Source organism: Mobula hypostoma, chromosome 4 (genome assembly GCF_963921235.1).
Source record: "Mobula hypostoma chromosome 4, sMobHyp1.1, whole genome shotgun sequence".
In the NCBI taxonomy this organism is placed as follows: Eukaryota; Metazoa; Chordata; class Chondrichthyes; order Myliobatiformes; family Myliobatidae; genus Mobula; species Mobula hypostoma.
This window is the reverse complement of record NC_086100.1, coordinates 194,965,002-194,990,717: the sequence shown is the minus strand read 5'-3', so window position 1 is coordinate 194,990,717 and position 25,716 is coordinate 194,965,002. Positions and strand designations below refer to the sequence as shown.

At 43.6% G+C, this 25,716-nt stretch overlaps 1 protein-coding gene and 1 long non-coding RNA gene across 4 annotated transcripts in view; one reads left to right on the top strand and one right to left on the bottom strand.

The window, feature by feature from the left end:
- Nucleotides 1-8,642: 8,642 nt before the first annotated feature.
- On the bottom strand, nt 8,643-14,264 carry LOC134345853 (uncharacterized). 2 transcript variants are annotated; one of them, XR_010017779.1, is made up of 3 exons: nt 14,020-14,264; nt 10,472-10,554; nt 8,643-9,566 (listed from the first exon to the last, which is right to left on the bottom strand). It is a non-coding gene; the product is annotated as an uncharacterized LOC134345853 (long non-coding RNA). The 2 variants fall into 2 exon arrangements; XR_010017780.1 differs by lacking the exon at nt 14,020-14,264 and adding an exon at nt 12,137-12,270 and having other exon boundaries at nt 10,472-10,551.
- The window catches only part of LOC134345851 (semaphorin-4F-like), a 174,250-nt gene continuing 161,373 nt past the window's right edge, over nt 12,840-25,716 (top strand). For both annotated transcript variants that reach the window (XM_063047154.1, XM_063047153.1), the window contains exon 1: nt 12,840-13,291. In XM_063047154.1, coding sequence (XP_062903224.1) covers nt 13,177-13,291 — 115 coding nt within the window. In that variant the 5' untranslated portion in view covers nt 12,840-13,176. The remainder of the gene's footprint in view (nt 13,292-25,716) is intronic.

Genomic DNA, 25,716 nt, shown 5'->3' with positions numbered 1-25,716 from the left:
CAGGAACTAAATAAGGCAGTGGGGTGGACATATGGGGACAGTATTTAGCCTCAACGTGGCAGTGGAAGAGGCCGAGGACAAGCAGGTTGATGTTGGAATGGGGTGGGGAAAGAAAATACTTAGCAACCAGAAGCTTAGGTGGCCAGGAGGGGCAAGTTTTTCACAGAGGGGGTAGTGGGTACAGTACTGTGCAAAAGTCTTAGACAGACAGACAGACACAGACACACACAGAGGGGACAGAAAGTCTGTAAATCTGACGGGAGCAAAGGATGTTGGGAATGGCGAGAGTAGAGCACCATGGGAGTGGTGTAGGACAGGTGGCAGAGAAAGAGTGCCAGAGATGGGGTGGCGTGGTGTAGACACACCCAGCTCTGAGACACCAGACAAGGGCATTTGATTTAAAACAATTGCTTTATTGACTATTACAGGATGTTTCTCTGGTGCTTCCTGTTCCCTCCCCTCTCCCTTCCCCTTTTCCCAACCATGATTCCCCTCTCCCTGCCCCTTTCCCACTCTCAGTCCACAGTAGAGGCCCAGATCAGAATCAGGTTTATCATCACTCACATATGTCATGAATTTTGTGGGAGTTCTTTTAGTGGCAGCACATAAAATTGCTACAGTACTGTGCAAAAGTATTAGACACCCTCGCTATATCTACGTGCCAAGACTTTTGCACAGTACTGTATTTGAAATAAGATGTCAGTTGAAGTGACAGAGAAAGGTACAATTCCAATAATTAAAATCCATTTGGACAGGTAGATGCAGAGTGAAAGTTTTGAGGTGTAATCAAATGGATGAGTTTGGATAGACATCTTGGTCGACCTGTTTCCTTGCTGTATATCTCTACAATGCAGCAAACACCTGTTCATGCTTTCCGAGCAAGTTTATACTGAGGAAACAGTAAATGAAATCTTCTGTCCTTCAATGTGTCATTTAACTCACCTCCCTAATATGTGACTGAGCAACAAACTGTGAAAAATTCAAAGCTCAAAGAAACTTTTATTACCTGAGTACATACATGTCACCACATACAACCCTGAGAATTTTTTACCTGACAGCATACTCAGCAAATCTATAGAATAGTAACTATAACAGGACCAATGAAAGATCAGGCAGCACAGAGACAACAAATGGTGCAAAGGCAAATAAATAATGAGAACATGAACTAACAAGATACAGAGTCCTCGATAGTGAGGTCACTGGTTGTGGGAACATCTCAAAAGATGGGTAAGTGAGTGTAGTTATCCCCTTTGTTCAAGAACCCGATGGTTGGGGTAGTAACTGTTCTTGAAACGGGTGGTGTGAATCCTGAGACTCTTGTACCTTCTACCTAATGGCAGCAGTAAGAAAAGAGCATAGCCTGGGTGGTGAGGATCTCTGATGTTGGATGCTGCTTTGCTACCAGTGTTTCATGTTGACGTGCTCAATGGTTGGGAGGGCTTTACCCGTGATGTACTGGGCCGAATCCTCTACCTTTTGTAGCATTTTCCATTCAAAGGCATTGATGTTTCCATACCAGGATGTGATACAGCCAGTCAATATACTTCCACTACACAGCTATAGAAGATTTTCAAAGTACTATAGGTGGGCTGATGAGGTAGAAATGAACAAGAACAGCTTAAAATGATTCTGACGCTAAGGAACAGAGTGAATGCAGCTACAACGTTCATCTCGAGAATAATAAAGCAAGGATGTAATGCTAAGGCATTGGTCAGACCGTACTTGGAGTATTGTGAGCAGTTTTGGGGCGTCAGAGTAGCATAGTGATTAGCGCGTGCTATTACAGCTCGGGGCGTCAGAGTTGGGAATTCACTTCCGACGTTATCTGTGTGAGTCTCTGCATGTCGTCGTAGAACGCGTGGGTTTCCTTCGGGTGCTGGTTTCCTCCTACAGTCCAAAGACATACTGGTTAGTTGGTTAATTGGTCATTGTAAATTGTCCTGTGATTAGGGGGTTGCTTGGCACCACAGTTTAAAAGACTGGAAGCGTCTCAATAAACAATAAATAAATTAATTATCTAAGAAAGGATAAGCTAGCATTGGAGAGGAGATTCATGAGAATGATTTCTGGAATGAAAGCCTTAATGTATCAGGAGCATTTGATGGTTCTGGACCCTTACTCTTTAAGTTTAGAAGAGTGAAGGGGGAATCTCATTGAAACCTATTAAATATTGAAAGGCCTAGATAGAATGGACGCAGAAAAGATGTTTCCTGTAGAGGGGGAGTCGAGAACCGGAGAGAGCAGCCTCAGAATAGAAGGATGTCCCTTTAAAACAGAGACGAGGAGGAATTTCTATACCCAGAGGGGAGTGAATCTGTGGAATTCATTGCTAAAGATGGCCGAGGCCAAATCATTCCTATTCATACGGTAATGGGTTCTTGATTAGAAAGGACATCAAAAGTCAAAGAAGAAGGCAGGAGAATGGGGTTGAGAGGGAAAATAAATTAGCCATGATGGAATGACGGAGCAGACTCGATGGGCTGAACAGCTCAATTCTGCTCCTATGTTTTAAGGTCTTATGGTAGCCTTCATGGGTAAAGCAGACAAGGCACAATAGGTTGAATCAGAGGTCAGAAGTAAGGACAAAGAGTAGTTTGAGCGCTGAACATTTTAAACAGCATTGTTTCATTGTTACTAGAACTTGTCTGTCCTTTGAATAAATGAGAACTGTCGTTTTATATACCACAGAGTTTGAAAATCTCACCACAGAAATTTTGCATGTTCGAGTCCAGTTTGTGGGAACCTTGCACGGGATAAAACAGTGCCAGAGAACAAAAATTCCATCGAGAAATGAGACAAATTTCCCAGCGGGCATGAAGTCACCCAGAAACACGTACAAAATTGCATTGCTGCAGGTTGTACCATTGAGAGCATACTCACCAACTGCATCTCAGTGTGGTATGGCAATTGTCCCGTATCGGACCGCAAAGCACTCCAGCAGGTGGTGAAAACTGCCCAGCGGATTATCGGCACCCAAATGCCCACCAATGAGAACATCGACCATAAACGCTGCCTGGGCAGCGCGAAAAGCGTTATCAAGGATGCATCTCACCCTAACCATGGACTTTTCATGCTCCTCCCATCCGGTAGGTGCTACAGGCCTCCGCTCCCGCACCAGCAGGCACAGGAAGAACTTCTTCCCTGAGGCTATGACCCTGCTGAACCTCACATCACAGTGCTAAGCAGTATTGCACCCATATTGTACTGTCTCAGTACTTTTATATTTGTGTGCTGTAGCACTTACTTTTTGTTTGCAGTTATTTTGTAAATAATACTATTCTTTTACTCTTCTGGTCAGATGCTAATAGCATTTCATTGGCTTTGTATCAGTACTTGGCACAATGACAATAAAGTTGAATCTAATCTAATCTAACCTAATTGGATTTTCAACAGCTTGGCAGCTTGCTTGGCATTGTATGAATGAATTCCTATCCCTTAATAAGTATACCTCTCCAATATTTGATCTATATTTGCTATCAAATTGAAATATTTAAGGGGCAAAGTACATAAATTATGGCCAATAGCTAAAGCTGACAACAGTAGGAAACAATAAAAGATAAATCATCTGCAGTAATTGTGAAATTGTGTATTAAGATGTATTTGTTGTGGGAGAAAGAAAACTCTGATGGAAGTGAGGAATTTCACATTATGAAGGTAAACAGGAACTGTGTTATTTTGCTATGTGCCTCTGATTTGGAGTCATAGTCAAGTTCATTAGAACTAATGGAAAATTTGTTGTTTTGCAGCAACAGTACTTTATACCTTTTTACTTTATAGTCGCCAAACAATTGATACTAGAATGTACAATCATCACGGTGATATTTGATTCTGTGCTTCCCGCTCCCTGGATTACAAATCGATAGTAAATATTAAAAATTTAAATTATAAATCATAAATAGAAAATAGAAAAATAGAAAGTAAGGTAGTGCAAAAAAACCGAGAGGCAGGTCCAGATATTTGGAGGATACGGCCCAGATCCGGGTCAGGATCCGTTCAGCAGACTTACCAGAGTTGGAAAGAAGCTGTTCCCAAATCTGGCCGTACCAGTCTTCAAGCTCCTGAGCCTTCTCCCGGAGGGAAGAGGGACGAAAAATGTGTTAGCTGGGTGGGTCGTGTCCTTGATTATCCTGGCAGCACTGCTCCGACAGCGCACGGTGTAAAGTGAGTCCAAGGACGGAAGATTGGTTTGTGTGATGTGCTGCGCTGCGTTCACGATCTTCTGCAGCTTCTTCTGGTCTTGGACAGGACAACTTCCATACCAGGTTGTGATGCACCCTAGAAGAATGCTTTCTACGGTGCATCTATAAAAATTAGTAAGGGTTTTAGGGGTCAGGCCAAATTTTTCTTTAGTTTTCTCAGGAAGTAAAGGCGCTGTTGGGCCTTCTTGGCAGTGGACTCTGCTTGGTTGGACCAAGTCAGCTCATTTGTGATACAGTGCAAGATATTAAAAATTACTGTAAAGTCCAAAGGAATTTTATTACCAAAGTACATATATGTCACCATATACAACCCTGAGATTAATTTTCTTGTGGGCATACCTAATGTCCATAATTCACAAAAATAACTAAATAATGCAAAATAGGAATAATGAGGTAGTGTTCATGGCTTTATTTTCTACATTGCATGTCCTTGAATGAAAAACCCTACAAAAAGTAGTGGATACGGCAGTCCATCTCAGGTAAAGCCCTCCCCAACATCTGCATGGAGCACTGGCACGGGAAAGCAACAACCATCATCAGAGACCCGCATCATCTAGCCATGAACTCTTCACGGTACTGCCATTAGGAAGGAGGTACAGGAGCCTCAGGAACAATCTTGAACAGTTATCACCCCCTCCCCCCAATCATCGGGTTCCTGAACCAGAGGGGATAACCACTCAAGTTCACTCGCTCCATCACCGAACTGCACTCACAACCCATAGACTCATTTTCAAGGACTCTTCATCTCATGCTCTCAATATTTTTTGCTTATTTATTATTATTATTATTGTATTTGCACAGTTTGTTGTCTTTTGCACGTTGGTTGTCCTTTTATGTGCATTTTTGTTGATTCTGCTGTAGTTCTTTGTACTTACTTTGAATGCCCACAAGAAAATTAATCTCAGGGTAGTATATGGTGAACGTATATGTACTTTGATAATACATTCACTTTGAAGTTTGATGTTTGTGAGCGTTGAGGTGAAGTTCATTGTTTTGCAGCAGCTTAGTGCAAGGCATTAAAAAAGTGATGCAAAGAAATAACAAATGAAAAAGAATGTTCATGAGTTTCCTTTCTGTACTGCAGCGGTAACTGGTTACTTCTAGCCCACCACCCACTCTGCCCGATCAAAGTGCTACTCTATGGAGTTCATTCATTCAAAGGTGAGAAGATGGTGGAGCAACGCAGTGCGCGCGGCCGTTCTGAATGAATATCGATTACGGGTAACTAGGGGCCGTGCACAATCCGGATTTGATGGAGACAGCTGTGAGAAGCACAAAGGAACATCTGGAGTAACTTCCGAAATGCCTGTTTCGCTGCCGCTGCTACCGTGCGATCGAGAATCTCCGGAGACGAAGGCCCCAAATCCTCGGCTTTGTGTATGGCCTTTTGCCGGGGCCGGGGTCGAAGCGCTCGGCAGAGATAGTGCTCGGTGCTTGGTGTCGAAGAGGTGGGTCGGAGGCTCGGAGCTTTTCGCACGGACTCGGAGTCGGACTGTGGTCGGATGCCTCCAGGATGCTGCACCAGCAAGTTGGCGGTGCTGGAGGTTTACCGTCTGCGTGAGATGATGGGACTTTCGAGAGACTTTGAGAGTTTTACTGTGCCATGGTCTGTTCTTATCAAATTACGGTATTGCTTTGCACTGTTGTAACTATAAGTTATAATTATGTGGTTTTTGTTAGTTTTTAAGTCGGTTTGTCATGTGTTTTCGTGATATCAGTCTGGAAAAATATTTTATCATTTCTTAATGCATGCATTACTAAATGACAATAAAAAGGGACTGCGTGTCCTCATAATCATAATAATCATTCATTTGTCATTGCGTTGGATGCTACCTGCTTAGCTAAGGTCATTGTTTTTCTATCTTTTTATTTTTGCCAGGCAAGCTTCCCATACACTCCTAATATAGTCTCAGAAATATTCTTGTTACTGCCTAATTCTTTCTGTTCCACTCAAACTACACTCAGTTCCTGTACACCAGCTTGTTAATGTGAATATCTAATCATGTGGCAACAACTCTCTGCATAAAACCATGCAGATATGGTCTAGAGGTTCAGCTGTTGTTCAGACCAAATATCAGAATGGGGAAGAAATGTGATCTATGTGACTTTGACCATTGAATGATTGTTGGTGCCACCTAGGGTGATTTGAGTATCTCAGAAAATGCTGCTCCCAGAATTTTCACACACAACAGTCTCTAGAGCAGGGATTCCCAACATTTTTTATGCTGTGGACCAATACCATTAAGCGAGGGGCCTTTGGACCCCAGGTTGGGAACCTCTGCTCTAGAGTTTACAGAGAATGGTGTGAAAAATATAAAACATCCAGTGAGTGGCAGTTCTGTGGATGAAAATACCTTCTTAATGAGAGACGTTAGAGGAGAATGGCCAGATTTGTTCAAGCTGACAGGAAGGTAACAGTAACCCAAATAAACACAGTAGCGTGCAGAAGAGTATCTTTGAACACACATGTTGAACCTTGAAGTGGATGGGCTACAGCAGCAGAAGACCATGAACATACACTCAGTGACCACTTGATCAGATACAGGAGACACCTAATAAAGTGGCCTCTGAGTTTACATGGGTTAAACGCACAATTCTCCAAACTGCAGATAATTTTGCTTTTTCATGCACTTCCCCTTTCAAAACACCATCAACAGAGCTGAAAGATTAACTCCATATCTCTCACCATCAAAACTGACTAACCTCTGTATTTCCAACATCATTTTGTTTTTATTACAGTTGCTGAATTTCCTCGAAAACTCATCCTTGCGAGACATTGCAGAGAATTATTAAGGCTGGCCAGTCTATCGCTCAAACCAGCCTCTGTTGACTCTGTCTATACATAAAGCTGGAAAAGCAGCTAAAGTAATCAAGGTCCACTCCACCTTGGTCAGTATCTCTTCTACCCACTCGCATCAGGCTGAAGACACAAAAGCTTGAGAGCACCGTAACACCAGGCTCAAGGATAGATACAAATCTGTGGTTATTAGTCTTGATTGGGATACTGGAACTGAGAGGGAAATGGATCAGTCATGAAGAAATGCTAGAGCAGAGTCGATGGGCCAAATGGCCTAATTTGCTCCTATATCTTATTGTCTTATGGTTATTAGACTCTTGAATGGATTGCTTGTATAGGAAAAGATGAATTCTTGCTCTGCCAAAGAGATAATGCAGATACTGGAAATCCAGAGTAACACACACAAAATGAATCTCAGGATTGTATATGGTGACATAAATGTACTTTGACAATAAATTTACTTTGAACTTTGAAACATTAAGCAGCGGATGAACTCAGCAGCTCAGAAACCCTTGCTCGGGAGGAGAAGATGGCGGCGCGACGCAGCTCGCAACGGCCACTCCGGTGGTGATGTCTGTTATCTTTCAAGTAGGGTGCCGTGCACAATCCTGATTTGATGGAGACAGATGTGAGAGCACGGAGGAACATCTGGTGAAACTTCTGAAATGCCTGCTTCGCTGCTGCTGCTACTGTGTGGTCCAGAATCTTCGGAGGGGAAGGCCCCGAGTCCTTGGCTTTGCTTGTTGCTTGGCGGCTGGGGCGGGGTCGAAGCACTCGGTGCTCGGTGTCGGAGGCTCGAAGTTTTCGGACGGACTCAGAGTCCGCTGCAGTCGGGTGCCTCCGTGGTGCGGCATCGGCAAGTTTGCGGCGCTTGGAGGTTCATGGCAGGGAGAATTTCTTCCTTCTACTGTCTACGTGAGATGATGAGGCTATCGGAACTTTGAGACTTTTTTTTACTGTGCCCATAGTCTGCTCTTTATCAAATTACGGTATTGCATTGCACTGTTGTAACTATATGTTATAATTATGTGGTTTTGTCAGTTTTAGTCTTGGTTTGTCTTGTATTTCTTGTGATATCATTCTGGAGGAACATTGTATCATTTTTTTAATGCATGCATTTCTAAATGACAATAAACGAGGACCGAGTGTCCTCATAATCTGAAAAAAAAAGGGCCTCGGCCCAAAACGTTGCCTCTTTATTCTTCTCCAAGGATGCTGGTTGACCTGTTGATTTCTTCCAGAAATTTTTGTGTGTTGCTTTGTCAGGCATTTGTCTACCTCCACTGCAATTTCTCGGTCACACTTTATGCTGCATTCTATTTTCAGTTTTATTACCTTGATGTATATTTGTGTGAAATGATCTGTTTGGATGGCACGCAAAAGCTTTTCGCTGTATCTGGGTACCTATGACAATTGCACTGGACAACAAATTTTTTTTCAGAAGTTTTGTTTCCCCAGAAATTTTTTTCTGGTTATGAAAGACTATTTGAAGCTGAACACAAATATAATGTCAGACTACTTGTATTATGTAGGAATTTGGAGAGACAAGAAATGAACTTTCATTTAATATAATGCATTTACTTGCAAAAGTTCAACTAAACTAAAAATATTTGTTGATAATTTTCATTTGTACATAGTGCCTGAGGCTTCTCATTTAAGTGTCCAACAATAATCAGCCAACATTGATGGATTCCAGATGCCCTGATACCGTTTCTCCATGACTAATAGATAGATATACTTTATTAATCCTGAGGGAAATTGGGTTCCATTACAGCCACACCAACCAAGAATAGAGTGTAAATATAGCAATACAAAAACCACAAACAATCAATCAACAAAATGCAAACTATGCCAGATGGAAAATAAGTCCAGGACCAGTCTATTGGCTCAGGGTGTCTGACCCTCCACGGGAGGAGCTGCATGTTCGATGGAACGACCTCCCATGCCGCCCAGTGTTGTATCTCGGTGGAATGTGGCCGAAGTCCAACAGTAAAAAGTTCAATATCCGACAGTAAAAAGTTCAAAATGTCCTGGTGAAACCTTTCACCATGCTCGTCACTGACAGTGCCAAGATTTGCAGGGAGGAAGTCTAAATGGGAATGCAGAAAATGAATCTTCGGTGACATGTTGCAGATCATGGTTTTGTATGCTTGAAGCATGTTGTTAACTAGCTGCACGTAGTTTGGTGTTCTGTAGTTGCCAAGAAAATTTCAACAACATTCTTGGATGCCTTCCATGCGATTTTCTCCGGTCCCACTAGAAGCTCTTTAAATTGCCTTTCATTGATGACCAGTTTGATTTGTAGACTAACAAAAATGCCTTCCTTAATCTTGGCATTAGTTATTGGCTTGAATTATGAATTGAAGTAACAAATATGATTTCAAAAAAAGGTGTGTGATAGGGAAATTTCATGGTGATTTTCGTGATCAGAGGCCCAAAATCCAAAAGATACACCCAAAAGAGTTCAGGAAGCAAAATCATTGTTGTCCAGTGTTATAAACTGTCCAACTTCCATAGACACACAGTGGAGAGTATCCTTGCATCGCGGCCTGGTATGGAAACTTCAATGCCTATGATCAGAAAAACATACAAGTAGTGGATACAGCCCAGTCCATCACAGGTTAAACCTCCCTCCCCCACCATTGAGCACATCTTCGTGGATGCTGCCACAAGAATGTAGCTTCCATCATCAAGGACCCCAAACATCCAGGCTATGCTACACTCACAACACACTGGAGGAACTCAGCAGGTTGGGCAGTATCTGTGGAAAAGATCGGTCAAAACATTCAGGCTATGCTCACTTCTTGCTGCTACCATTGGAAAGGAGGTACAGGAGCCTTAGGTCCCACACCACCAGGTTCAGGAATAGTTAGTACCCTTCAAACATCAGGCTCCTGAACTAGCGTAGATAACTTCACTCACCTCAACCCTGAACTGATTCCACAGCCTATGGACATACTTCCAAGGACTCTACAACTCATGTTCTCAGTATAATTTATTTACTACCATTATTATATGATTTATTTGTATTTGCACAGTTTGTATTCTTTTGCAGATTGGTTGCTTGTCAGTCTTTGTGCGTAATTTTTCATTAATTCTATTGTGTTTCTTTGTATTTACTATGAATTCTCACAAGAAAATGAATCTCGGGGTTGTATATAGTAACATATACTGCATATGTACTTTGATAATAAATTTATGTTGAATTTTTGAACTTGTAGCTCCAAACTTCTAGTCCATCTCTCTCTCCTCTTCAGTGTTCTGACTGTATGATCAACGGGATTCTAATTCGACATCCACACCACTGAACGTTTCAGTTCCTCTAGTTTGGTTTCCACCTCCAAAATCAAGCCAAATCACGAATGATGTTCTTTCTGCAGCACAATTTCTCAAGCTTACTGTGGTTTTTAAACTAACTGTTAACAGAATATTCTTCTATTAATGTTCCTCTATGACGTAGCTTAGAAAGTCTTACCTTGGGTTCCCTTTTCGCCACACAAACAGAACTTGATTTGTCATCCCTCTTGTCCCTTCCACTGAGTATGTGGCTTCCGACTGCTTGGTTTAAATTAAAGGTGGATAAATGCAAATTAAAATAAAATATAAAGATCTAAGTAAATTTACCATCAATTTACCCATATGCCACCATATACTACCTTGAGATTAATTTTCTTGCAGGTATTTACAGCAGGTAGAAAGAAATACAATAGAATCAATGAAAAACTACACTCAAAGACAAACAATATGCAAAAAAAGTCAAATTGTAAAATTACTAAAAATCCAAGGTAATAATATTATCTCAGAGGCTTTTGTCATGATTGCAAGACCCTGGTGGACATTGGTTATGTAGAAAACTGCAGGTCTGATCCACTGATTCATCGACGAGACTGGCATCGGGGGAGCTGAGGGGCCTTAGTTGTAGTGCGGACCAGGCCCTCATTTGTGCCTCAGGGTTGCCTGTGGCGGCTGCCGAGGAAGGTGACACCAGAGCTGGCTGTGCTGCTGGTTTCTGTACTGGTTTGTGGGGGGTGCTGTCCCTTTCCTGTCAGTGCTGCCCTCTGGTGTTCACTCAATGAAAGACAAGCTCAAATGCACTCATCTGCAGCAGTCATGTGCGAGATGAGGAACTGCTGCATGCTTGTTCTGAAGAAACATGGCTCCAGGACAACATCTATGCATCATCAATTAACAGGTCATGACCCTCAGGGAATTGGGCTATATTTTCTGTAACTGTGTTTTCTGCTATCATAATTATATGTGCTAAGTGCTCAATGTGCAGTGCATGACTGTCAGTACTGTAGTTCGCACCTTGGCCCCAGAGGAACCGATTTTGTTTGGCTGTATTCATGTGTTTGGTTGAATGAAAATTAAACGTGAACTTGAAATAGGTAAATAACACTGAGAACCTGAGTTGTAGGGTCTTTGAAAGTGAGGCCATAAGCTGTGGAATCAGTTCAGTGTTGAGGTGAATAAAGTTATCCACGCTAGTTCAGGAGGCTGATGGTTGTAGGGTAATAACTGTTCCTGAACCTGGTTGGTTGTGTGGGACCTAAGGCTCCTGTACCTCCTTCCCGATGGCAGCAGCGGGAAGAGCACACGGCCCGGATGGTGGGGATCTTTGATGGTGGATGCTGCTTTCTTGTGGCAGCGGTCCTTGCAGATGTGATCAATTACATATGGGGAGGGCTTTGCCTGCGATGGAAAAGTCTGCAGCAAGACCAGCAAGTACGGGAAATCTAACTCCAGGCAGATCCTGTGGAAAATGAAGCCGATGATCTATAATGTAACTCTTTTCCACAAATACTGCCGGATCTGCTGAGTTTTCACCGATATCTTCTGTAAATAGTGGAAGGGAAATTGCTATCCTTACATTTCCCTCATGCATTTTTCATGCCAGCTCAGGTAAACAGTAGGCCGCTTTTCGACACGCTGGGTGACCTATATACTATGCAGAGCTGAAAAATACCCTTAACGTACATCTTCGTACCCCTCTTGCGTGAGGAGACAGAAGTGGCCAGCTATTCGCTGTCACCCGCCGGGTAATGCCTTGCCGAAGATTCAGTATTTAAAATGTTCTGGCATCAAAGGGCTGGCGAAAAGGAAATGAACCTCCACCTAACACGACACTGACCACTCTTACCGTGCCGACAGGGATTGAAAACAGATTTCCGGAGAAACTCGGCGGTTCAAGCAGTATCTGTGGAAGGTCAGATTCTGCTCCCGTGTTTTATAGTCAAAGTAATTACCGGCATTTCGCCTGCTCCAGGATTTAGAGGTCATCATGTGATCCCGATACCCGCCCCATCCGTCGTCCGGATTTGCATGCTTTATTCTCCGTACTTTTTAAAGTAACAACAAAGTCCGACAGGCTTTTAAAATCTGAACATTTTAATCTTTAATCACCCAATTTCCTTCTCCTGCATTGCATGCAACCTTGCACAGATCGCGTCTGAGTGAAACTCCTCTCCCCCACCCCCTCCATCAACTTGAAAGCCCCGCAACAGATTCACCGGCATTTTAAATTGTTGCTTGCTGGGCGAGATCCCAATGGAAGGTTTTTTTTCCTCTCTCTCTGAAGAAGCGCCTCGTTGGGTTTGATCTGATTGTTATATGCATATATATTTGAGGCATTGGAAAAAAAATTACAAAAGTAAAAATGATGAAGAAAGAAACTGCAAGTTTAGTACTAAATGCCACACGAATAAAAATGATTTCCAGTTTAGAAGGGGATCGCTGATGTTCTTTCCGTTTGGGAACAGTTGAGAAGGTGGAGTTTCGCTAGGTTCTTTAAAAAAAAGCTGCGATTCAAATCTGGCCCGCCCATTCGATTGGAGTGTCTTTCGCTACCTGGCGCTGTTGTCATGCTCCATGTAGGAACAAGAAAGCAACTGCGTAATATGTCTGACTGTCGACATCAAGCGCAGTTTTTTAAGCAAGCAAACTTTTCGTAACTCCAGAGGATTCGAGGCTGAACTACAGACCAACTTTAAAACCGTGTTGGATTACAAAAAGTTGCTTTTAAAAAAAAAATTAGGGGAAGGAGTGCTGACCTTTATTTCAAACACCTGGTCGTGGCGTTTGTACTTTATTCTTCTCCGCCCGGTGGTATTAGAAGCAAGAAGATAACTGGGAGAGAAAAAGAATTGGAAATATTTTTGTTCTCAGATATCTTAAGACACGATGAAGGGGGGATCCGCGGCTGTGGCTGTTTACGTTGCGATTTTCTGTCCTATCAGTGTCTATGTTTTGGGCTTGGCTAAGGAATCACTTCCCAGGAAGACCATCTCTTATAGTGGTAGGTGTTGGTGTCTGCTTTATTTTATTTCATTTTTATCGATATTTCCTACTGGTATTAATCCAAGTCATTGACATGTACGTGAGCTGGTCGAGAGGCGACAGTGGCTTCGCCATGCGTTGTTTACGAGGGTGAAATAATCAGCGCGATTCTTGGATCACAAAGGAAACTGCTTGTGCTCGACCTCGGCGTGACTTGTAGCGATTTTCGGAGTAAAACACCGCGGATTTGTTACTTTTTAAATGTAGGAGCACGTGGGGAGCACTCAGCTAGGTCAGAGGGAAACGAGCTGAATTTGATGGAATTAGTTGTGGCCGTCGTTCCGAGTTGGATCAACGCCGATTGTGAGACCTCCGAAACACACAGCCCGCTGTCTCTGTGACACCTGCTATACCTTCGCAGGCAGCTTGCTCAGTGTCTAAATAGGAAAACACTACCGGAAGTTCGGCAGAGTTCGGGCTGGGTGTGGAATTACGATGTTTGTTCTCCAGTAATTTATTCCTAGTCTTCAATTTAAGATTATTATTGAAACATAAATGTCTTTTTCACCCACAGGACCATTGGTCCCTAACTGACCTTGAACACCACCTCGCTATTTTACTCCTTTTTTGCATTATATATTTCTGTTTCTTGTAACATAGAACAGTACAGTACAGGCCACTCGGCCCACAATGTTGTGCCGAACCATCTCAACAATCAAAAAGCACCCGAACATTAATCCCTCCTACCTGCACCATCTCCATATCCCTCCATTTTCCTTGCATCCATAAACATCTCTTAAAAGCCTCTCTCTGCCACCATCCCGGGCATCGGAACACCCCAGAGAAATTTAAAATTGTACTGAACTGCCACCGCAAAACAACAGATTTCACGGCAACGCGCACAAATTGCTGGGGGTGCTCAGCAGGTCGGGCAGCATCGATAGATATGATGCTGCCCAAAACGTTGACTGTTTATTCCTCTCCATGGCCGCTGCCCGACCTGCTGAGCTCCTCCAGCGAGTGTGTGTGTGTGTTCCTCTGGATTGCAGCATCTGCAGAATCTCTTGTGTGTTAAATTTCACGACAGATGTCAGTGATAATAAGCCTGGTGTTAATTCAGTTTTATCAGCGGAGCTGGATGTCAAAACGAAACAAATACCTGGTATTGAAGTGAATTTAATAGATTAATTTTACACAGAAGTTGTAGCAATCATGAATGAAGATCTAACGTGTTTAACTACCTTTGAAACAAAATGACAAAAACATTTTATTAAGTGATTTTTCACATCCGAATGTGCTCTGCAGTTCAATAAGTACATTCAGTGGCCAATTTAATGCACAGCCTATGCCTAATAAAGTACCCATTGAATGTATGTTCATGGTCTTTTCGCTGCTCTAGCCCACCCTCTTGAAGATACAGCCTGCTCTTCTGCACATCACTGTAATTTGAGTTACCGTCTCCTTCCTATCCGTTAGAACCAGTCTGGCCATTCTCCTCTGACCTCTCCATTAACAAGGTGTTTTCACGCACAGAAGAGCTGCTGGCTGGATTTTCTGTTTGGTTTTTTTGCACCAGTCTCTGTAAACTCTTGAGACTATTGTGCATGAAAATTCCCAAGAGATAGGTAGATTCTGAGATACTCAAACCACCCCGTCTGACACCAACAATCATTTCACGGTCAAAGTCACTCGGGTCATATTCGTTCCTCATTCTGATGTTTGGTCTGAACAACAACTGAACCTCCTGACCGTGGCTGCATGCTTTAGTGCATTGAGTTGTAGCCTGATTACATATTTGCACTAATGAGCAGGTGTACCTGTTGGAAGTATATGTACTCAGTGATATAGTGATTATGACAGGCATTATGAAAAACACATCAAGGTTTCCGCATCAGTGGTGTGATAATGACCGTGTAATTTGCTTTCTGATATTGATTGACAAAAGTATTGGCTAGCATCCCAGGAAGAACCATTTGGTGCAAACAAGAGAGAGAGCAGAAGCTGGAATCTGAAGCAATACAGAGTGTTGGAGGAACTTGGTGGGTCGGGCAGCATCCATGAGGGTAAATGGACAGTCTGCGCCTCGGGTCAGGGCCCTTCATGTAGACTGGAAAAAAAGAAGGAAGCTAGCCGGTGCAAAAAGTTGGAGGAAAGGGGTGGAGCTGGAGCTGGTGGTTGAGGATCCCTACCACCCATCCCACAATCTCTCTGACCCACTACTATCAGGAAGGAGGTACAGGAGCATCAGGACTAGGACTGTCAGACTGGGTAACAGCTTCTTCCCTCAGACTCTGAGACTAATGAATACCCTGCCAACATCAAAGTCTCCTCACTAGGGCAGCGAGCTGTTTACTGTTCACCTTCTGCACGCATTTTGAATTATATTTGGTTAATTTAACAGTACTGTGCAAAAGTCTAGGGCCCCCTAGAGTTTTTTATATCACGATTCCCAACCACGACTCAGACCAGTCGGTTAATGGTAGGGATTAAAAAAAAGGTTGGGAACCCCTGTTTTATGTGGTTTCAGATGGCATAGCCTCCCCAGAGCCCTGATCTCAACATCACCGAGGCTGTCCGGGATTACCTGGAGAGACAGAAGCAAGCGAGACAGCCAAAGTCTGGAGAACTGTGGCAAGTTCTCCAAAATGCTTGAAACAAACCCCCCCCCCCCCAGCTGATTTTCTTATAAAACTGCACGACAGTGCACCCAAGAGAATTGGTGTAGTTTTAAAGGGAAAGGATGGCCACCCCAAATATTGATTTGATTTAGCTTTTGTTTTACTGTTTACTGCTCTTTATTGTAATTTTTTTGGTATAATGAAATGAAACATTTCTAAGTTTTTGAAAGCATCTTGGCTTTACAGAATTTTTTTTACATGTGCCTAAGACATGTAAAATGTGCCGTATTTGCAGGAATATTTTGTTTTATGTGCTGTGTGTGATACATGTATTGTGGATGCACCATGGTCTGGAGGAATGCTTCATTTGGTTGTATGTATGTACAGTCAGGTAACAATAAACTTGATAGATGCCTCCAGGTGAAAATGGGGCGGGGGGTGCAATAGGAAGATGTGGGAGGAGTGATGTCAAAAATGGGAGGTGATGTAGTGACAAAAGGCAGAAGATATTGGAATCTGATAAAGGAGGAAAGTGGAACGTGGAATAAAGGCAGAGAAGTGGGGAGGGGGACGGTTGAGGAGAATGTGTGTGTGTGTGAGGGTCAGACGGAGAGTTAGATCATGAGGACACCCAGTCCTCTTTTATTGTCATTTAGTAATGCATGCATTAAGAAATGATACAATTTTCCTCTGGTTGTGATATCACAGAAACACAGGACAGACCAAGACTAAAAAACTAACAAAAACCACAGAATTATGACATATAGTTACAACAGTGCAAGCAATACCATAACTTGATGAAGAACAGGCCATGGGCACAGTAAAAAAAGTTCAAAGTCTCTTGAAAGTCCCACATCTCATGCAGACGGGAGAAGGAAGAAAACTCCTTGCCATGCCCAACCACAGTCCGACTCTGAGTCATCTGAAAACTTCGAGCTCTGATCAGCCCTCCAACACCGAGTACCGAGCACCATCTCTATCCGAACGCTTCGACCTCAGCCTCGGTCGCCAGCAGCAGGCAAAGCCGGGGATTTTGGGGCCTTCCCTCCGGAGATTCTCGATCGCACAGTAGCAGCAGCAGCGAACCAGGCGTTTCAGAAATTTCTCCAGATGTTCCTCTGCTTCTCATGTCTGTCTCCATCAGTGTGGGGTAGGAGAGAGAGTAATGGGGACCAAGAGGAGAGAGAAAAGAAAGAGAGGGGGGCATAGTTACCAGAAGTCAGAAAATGCCAGGTTGGAGGCTGCTCAGGCAGAATCCTTTGTTAATTGTTTAACATTGTCACATAGGGAATGAAAGGGTTAATGTATGAGGAGCATTGATGGCTCTGGGCTCTGTACTTGCTGGAGTTTAAAAGAATGGTGGGGGGGTGTGGGGGAGTCTCATTGAAACTTATCGCATATTGAGAGGCTTAGATCAGGTGTCCCCAGCCTGGGATCCACAGACCCCTCACTTAATGGTGAGGCTCCATGGGTTGGGAACCCTGGACAGAGTGAAGTGGAGAGGAGATTTGTAATATTGAGATAGTCTAGAGATGGAGGGCCGAGCCTCAGAGTACAGGGACATCCCTTTAGAACAGATTACTTTGGCCAGTGGGTGGTGAATCTGTGAAGTTCTTTGCCACAGACGGCTGTGGAGCAAAGTTGTTGGGTATACTTAAAGCGGAGGTTGATAGATCCATGATTACTCAGGGTTTCAAAGGTTACGGGGAAAAGGCAGCAGAATGGGGTTGACAGGGAAAATAAATCAGCCGTGTCAAATAGTGCAGCAGACTCGATGGGCTGAGTGGCCTCATTCTGCTCCTATGCCTAACGGTCTGATTATCGACTACAGTGGAAAAAGTTTGTTTTGCCTGCCTTCCATGCAAATCATTTTAAAACATTGACATATGTTGAGGTAGTTTACAGAGGAAAGTGATAACAATGTGGAATATAGTGTTACAGTTCCACTCCTTTCAAATATGGGTATGGCATTATCTAGATCCACCAAGGAGCATAGTGAATCTGATATATACTTAAAGAGAAATTTGCTGAGCTGGAGAAATGGAGCCGGGTGCAGAACCAATTGCACAGCTGTTGTGGAGGTCCCAGCACAGGCACAGGGGTGATTAGCATCCCTCTTAAGATTCAAGATTCAGAACTGCTTAATGTCATTCCCAGTGCACATGTGTGAAGGAGAACAAAATAATCGTTACTCTGGATATGATGCAGCAAAAAAAAAACACATAAATTGACACTAGGCACAGGAGTGTCTGTACATAAGGTGACTCTGACGGGAAATGATAGGGTGTGGAGGGGTGGGTCAGTGGGCGGGGGTGTTGATCAGCCTCACTGCTTGGGGAAAGTCACTGGTTTTGAGTTTGGTGGTCCTGGTGCGGATGCTGTGTCGCCCCCTCCCTAGGAGTGGGACAAACAGTCCACGAGCAGGGTGGGTGGGATGTCTCATGATATTATGGGCCTTTCCCTGGCACCTTTCTGTATATATGTCCTTGATGGTGTGTAGGCTGGTGCTGGTGATGCATTGGGCAGTTTCGACTACTTGCCGTAGAGACTTCCCGTCCGCCGCAGTGCAGTTTCTGTACCGTGCAGTGACGCAGCTTGTTAGGGTGCTCCCTACTGCACATCTGTCGACGGTCGTGAGTATAGATGTTTATAGGATAGATATGATTCCACAGATGGTGTGGGGAAGAAAAAATTTCTTTCAGTTATCTAATGAATTATATTACTGACCACAAATTCACCTGTTACTTCTACCAACAAGGACATGGAACAGTACAGAACAGGAACAGGCCCTTCAGTCCTCAATGTTGTGCTGAACCAATTAAATTAGTAATCAAATGGCCAAATTAATCCCTTATGCCGACACAATGTCCACATCCTTCCATTTTCCTCACATTCTAAACGTCCCTTAAAAGACTCTAATCTATCCAGCCACACACACTAGATTATGGAGTACCTCAGCAGGTCAGGCAGCGTCTATGGAGGGGAATAAACAGTTGACGTTTCGAGCCAATACGTTTCATCAGGACTGGGAAGGAAGTTGGGGGGGGGGGAAACAAACCCAGAAAAGGAAGGTGGAGGGAGGGGAAAGAATACAAGCTTGCAGGTGGTAGTGAGACCAGGTGGGTGGGGGAGATGAAGTGAGAAGCTGGAAGCTGATGGGTGTGTTGGCGGCATTAAGAAGGCGACTTGCGCAAGCAGCTCTCATGGAAATCTCCATATATTCCCGTTTTAGACTGCTAGAGCTGAAATTATTGTAATTTACAGTTTTTATAATTATGCATTGCCAGCACAGACAGACAACCTTGTAGCGATATTTAAAAAAAACAACTACCAAAACTAAAACTAGTGATATAAAGAGATAAGTGGTATAAATTAGCATATTTAAGTGATCTTAGTGTAATAGAGAAATTAGCCGTTTAATTTGTGATTGATCAGCAAAGTTAGCGATAAGCAGCCAGCATAAAAATAACATAAACAACAAGTCCTGACGAAGGGTCTCGGCCTGAAACGTCGACTGCGCCTCTTCCTATAGATGCTGCTTGGCCTGCTGCGTTCACCAGCAACTTTGATGTATGTTGCATAAAAATAACATCCCTGGCTTAACCCTGGCTCTGACTAGACTAAACTGAACATAAATATGTTACTATGCTGATTTGCTCTACCATGCCCCAACCCAGGTGACAAATTACTCATAATTAGCAGGCAATATAAAATACATTACAGACATAGAAAATAGGTATATGGCTACTACAGGTATCACTGGCGAAGTTTGTTTTATTCAATTTATAAATGATGTTTGAAGAAAAATAAACTCCAAGCAGGCGTGATTTCATGATTTATAGTGTGGAGCTTTGTTCTGGTGAGTTGTGTGACTCCGGTTATTGATTTGCATTTTTATTTAATATCCTTTTGGTACAGCTGTTCTTTCAGAATACTGCATCATCAACCTATGGGCCATGACACTCAGGGACTTGGGCTATAATATTTTTTGTGATTGTGTATTTTTTGCTATCATAACAAGATTTGCTGTACGTGCAGTGTGCTGTCGGGTCCGTGCTTTGCACTTTGGCACCAGAGGAACGATGTTTCGTTTGGCTGTATTCATGTGCGTGGTTGAATGACGGTCGAGTCGGTAGTGAGGAAGGCAAATGCCATGTTAGCATACAAGAGCAGGGATGTGATGCTGAGGCTTTATAAGGCACTGGTGAGGCCTCACCTTGAGTATTGTGAACAGTTTTGGGTCCCTCATCTTAGAAAGATGCGCTGGTATTGGAGAGGGTTCAGAGGAGGTTCAGAAAGATGATTCCAGGAATGAAAGGGTTATCATAAGAGAAATGTTTGATGGCTCTGGGCCTGTACTCGCTAGAATTCAGAAGGACGAGGAGGGATCTCATTGAAACCTTTCAAATGTTGAAAGGCCTAGACAGAGTAGATGTGGAAAGGATGTTTCCTATGGTGGGAGAGTCTAGGACAAGAGAGCACAGCCTCGGGATATAGGGGTGCCCTTTTAAAACAGAGATATGGAAAAATTTCTTTAGCCAAAGGGTGGTGAATTAGTGGAATTTGTTGCCACATGCAGCTGTGGAGGCCAGGTTGTTGGGTGTATTTAAGGCAGAGATTGATAGGTTCTTGATTGGATATGGCGTCAAAGGTTACGGAGAGAAGGCCGGGAACTGGGGTTGAGGAGGTTAAAAAAAAAAGAATCAGCCATGATTAAATGGTGGAGCAGACTCGATGGGCCAGATGGCCTAATTCTGCTCCTATATCTTATGGACAATAATCTTGATCTTTAAATTCTGGAGATAAAACCAAGCAAAGTCATCTTTTTAAACTTTTTTTAATATACATAATTATCGTAATTTACAGTTTTTATAATTATGCATTGCAAAGTACTGCTTCCACATAACAAATTTCATTACATAAGTTCAATGATATCAAACCTAATTCTGATTCTATACTGCAACATTGAAAATTTTTACCGTTAGCATTCATTTTTGAAGCAAATTACTAAAGAGTTTTCCAACTCTTGTTTTTTTGTTTTTTCACAGTTTGCCTTTTGCGCATTGGTTGTTTGTCAGTATTTGTGTGTGTGTGTCTGTGTGTAGTTCTTCATTGACCCTGTTGTATTTCTTGACTCTATTGTGAATGCCTGTAAGAAAAGGAATCTCCTGGTAGTATATGGTGACTTTGAGTAAGTTGACTTTGAACTTTGAGCATTTTGGCTGTGTTGGTGCCGGAATGTGTGGTGACACTTGTGGGCTCCCCCCAGCACATCCATGGGTTGTGTTGGTTGTTGACGTAAATGCTGCAGAACCCGGATTTAACCCTAGCCTAATCACAGGACGATTTACAGTGACTAGTTAACCTACCAAACAGTACCTCTTTGGACTGTGGGAGGAAACCGGAGCACCTGGAGGAAACCCAAGCCGTCACAGGGAGAATGTACAAACCCCTCACAGACAATGGTGGTGTTATATGTACTGATTTGTGCACCTTGGTCCAGGGGAGCATTGTTTCGTTTGGTATACATGTATATAATTCAATGACAATGAGCATGAACTTAAACTTGAATTTAAATTTTGCCTTGTTGGTATTGTCTGAAAGATAAATTCTGATCATTCTTTGATATAGGAATGTGAATTAAAGGAATGATTTTAATAAACACGAGAAAGTCTGCAGATGCTAGAAACCCAAAGCAAAACACACAAAATGCCGGAGGGCTCAGCAGGTCAGGCAGCATCAATGGAAAGGAGTAAACAGTCAGTGTTTCGGTTTGAGAATACATTCCTGAATATGGCCTGAAACGTTGCCCGCTTATTCATTGTGGCACGGTAGCATGGTGGTTAGCACAACATCTTACAGAGAACGTGACACAGCTTCAATTCCTGCTGCTGGCTGTAGAGAGTCTATACATTCGCCCCAAGACTGCATGGGTTTCCTCCAGGTACTCCGATTTCGTACTGGTTGGTAGGCTAGTTGGTCATTGTAAATTGTCCTATGATTAGACTTGGGATTAAATTGGGCGATTTGCTAGGCAGCGCAGCTCAACGGGCTGGAAAGGCCTATTTCGCGCTGTACCTCATAAATAAATTTGCAAGGATGTTGCCTGAGCTGCTGAATGATTTTTAATGTATGGTTTGTAGGAAGTGTTTGTAAAGAGTTTATTGTTCTTATAAAGTATGGGCCTCTCTTCAGTCATTAGTCGACATACAGAAGACTATCTGTTGTAATCAGAGGACAATTATTGAAGAATGTTTCGGGGCAGAGAGAGAGAAACAATATACTTTTCAAACTGACACAATGTCCTATTTACTTTACCACTATTTCCCTGCTAGCGTCACCAGAGTTGGCACTCGTAGCCTGCAAAGGAAGTGTTTGATATTCATGGCTGTCTCTTGTGAGTACTAACTAAGCCTCTCGGTGTCACAAGTAGCTCCATTTTTGTTTCAATATCTCTCTGACGACCTAACCTGGATCCAACGTATCGATGCAGCTACAAAGAATACATGACTGTGGCTATATCTCATTAGGAGTTTGAGGAGATTTGGTGTGTCACCTGAAACACTCTTAAATTTCTACAGATGTGCCATGGAGAGCATTGTATCTGGCTGCATCGCTGTCCGGTAAGCAGAGGGTGGTGGATGAGGCTACTGCACAAGACCAAAGTAAGCTGCAGAGGGTTGTAAACCCAGTCAGCTCCATCATGGGTACTCGCCTCCATAGTATTCAGGATGTCTTCAAGGAGCGGTGCCTCAGAAAGGCGGCCTCCATCATTAAGGACCCCCATTACTCAGGGCATGTTCTCTTCTCATTACTATCATCAGGAAGGAGGTACAGGAGCCTGAAGGCACACACTCAATGATTCAGGAACAGCATCCTCCCCTCTAGCATCCGATTTCTGAATGGACAATGAAACCATGAACACTACCTTACATTTTTTTATTTCTATTTTTTCCACTATTTAACTATATATCACCACCTTGTGTGTCTTCCTCCCCTCCCCCTCCCCCTTTTACCTCTACTCCTCATCTTTTTCTCTCCAGTCCTGCCGAAGGGTCTCGGCTCGAAACATCAACTGTACCCTTTTCCTCCAGCATTTTGTGTGTGTTGCTGATATACATTGATTGTATGTCCATAATGTGACACTAGGCTGCACATAAGGTGACTGTTGAGAAATAATCAAGCAATGGAGGTGTAGATCAGCCTTTCTGCCTGGGGAAAGTCACAAACAGGAGAAAATGTACAGATGCTGGAAATCCAGAGCAGCACACACAAAATGCTGGAGGAACTCAGCAGGCCAGGCAGCATCTATGGGGAAAAAAAGTACAGTTTCAGGCTGAAACGTTGACTGTACTTTTTTCCATAGATGCTGCCTGGCCTGCTGAGTTCCTCCAGCATTTTGTGTGTGCTGCTTGGGGAAAGTACCCGTTTTCGAGTCTGGTTAACCTGATGTGAATGCTACGCAGCCTCCTGCCAGGGATTGGGACAAGTAGTCCATGATCAGGCTGGGCAGAATCCTTCATGATGTTACTGGCCCTTTTCCTGGCACCTTTCTGTATATGTGCCCTAGATGGTGGGTAGGCTGGCGCTGGTGATACAGTGGGCAATTTTGAGTACCCGTTGTCGAGGCCTCCTGTCCACAGTTTAGTTTCTTTTCAAAGGCTATGGAGATCCAGTTAGAATCATGTTCCAGTTTATGTGCACGTCGTTCAAGTGTGATTTAATTAATTGCATTTTGCTTGAGCTGAGTCACAGCCTACTCTGCTGATTACTTCATAGTTCAAGGTAAATTTATTTGTCAAAGTACCCAAATGCCACCACATACATCCCCAAGATTCATTAGCTTGCTGGCATTCACAGTGGATAGTGTGACACGATTACAGTTTGGGGTGTCAGAATTCAGAGTTCAGTTCCAATGCTGTCTGTAGGAATTTTGTATGTCCTTCCCGTGAGAGCATAGGTTTCCTCCGGGTGCTCTGGTTTCCACCACTGTCCAAAGATGTACCAGTTAGTCGTTCAATTGGTCATTGTAAATTATCCTGTGACCTGGCTAGGGTTGTAGTGGCGTGGTAGCTAATAGTTATCACAATGCTTCACAGTAACAGTGACTCGGGTTCAATTCCTGTGGCTGTCTGTCAGGAGTTTGTACGTTTTCCCTGTGACCGTGTGGGTTTCCTCCGGGTGCTGGGGTTTCCTCTCAGCAAAGACCTACCGATTGATAGGTTAATTGGTCATTGGGAAATTGGCCCATGGTCAGTCTAGGATTAAATCAGGGGTTGCTGAGCAGTGCAGCCTGAAGGGCCTATTCCGGGCTGTATCTCAGTTTAAACAGAAATAGGTTGGTTGCTAGGTGATGTGGCTCATTGGGTCAGAAGAGCCTGTTCCACATACAACCGAATCGGGAAAAACAATGACTAACACAACCAATGTGCAAAAGAAGACGAGCTGCAGTACAAAATAAACGATAATAATAATAAATAGTAAATAAATAATACTGAGAACACCAGTCCTTGAAAGTGAGTCCACAGGTTGTGGAATCAGTGCAGTGTTGAGGTGAGTGAAGTTACTCACGCTGGTTCAGGAGCCTGATGATTCAAAGGTTGTAATTGTTCCTGAACCTGGTGGTGTGGGACCTGAGGCTCCTGTACCTCCTTCCTGGTGAACTTTCTTTATTACCATATCAACTGGACAGTGTATTTTATTCTTAAACTCTTGTCTGAATTTTGGGTGAATATGTCGGCCTCTGTGTTCTTCTGCCCTGAATTGTGAACACTGCTCTGGCAACAGGTGTCAAGGTGGTGTGGCTGCGATCTAAACACCTATCTGTTCTCACGTATACCTTTGTCTACATTCAAGCCTGAATCATGCTATGGGTGTCGATGGGATGATAGGCTGGTTTTGGAGCGACTGAGGTTGATGTCCAGTGATGGCCTCTCCTCGGGTAGATAAGGTGGTGATCTTTCTAGATCTTTCTGTCTCTGTCTCTGGAGACAGCTTATCCACTGATGTCATTCGCTACATCGACGACTGCATTGGCGCTGCTTCCTGCACGCATGCAGAACTCGTTGACTTTATTAACTTTGCCTCCAACTTTCACCCTGCCCTCAAGTTTACCTGGTCCATTTCCGACACCTCCCTCCCCTTTCTAGATCTTTCTGTCTCTGTCTCTGGAGACAGCTTATCCACTGACGTCTACTATAAGCCTACTGACTCTCACAGCTATCTGGACTATTCCTCTTCTCACCCTGTCTCTTGCAAAAATGCCATCCCCTTCTCGCAATTCCTCCGTCTTCGCCGCATCTGCTCTCAGGATGAGGCTTTTCATTCCAGGACAAGGGAGATGTCTTCCTTTTTTAAAGAAAGGGGCTTCCCTTCCTCCACCATCAACTCTGCTCTCAAACGCATCTCTCCCATTTCACGCACATCTGCTCTCACTCCATCCTCCCGCCACCCCACTAGGAATAGGGTTCCCCTGGTCCTCACCTACCACCCCACCAGCCTCCGGGTCCAACATATTATTCTCCGTAACTTCCGCCACCTCCAACGGGATCCCACCACTAAGCACATCTTTCCCTCCCCACCCCTCTCTGCTTTCCGCAGGGATTGCTCCTTATGCGACTCCCTTGTCCATTCGTCCCCCCCATCCCTCCCCACTGATCTCCCTCCTGGCACTTATCCTTGTAAGCGGAACAAGTGCTACACATGCCCTTACACTTCCTCCCTTACCACCATTCAGGGCCCCAAACAGTCCTTCCACATGAAACGACACTTCACCTGTGAGTCGACTGGGGTGATGTACTGCGTCCGGTGCTCCCGATGTGGCCTT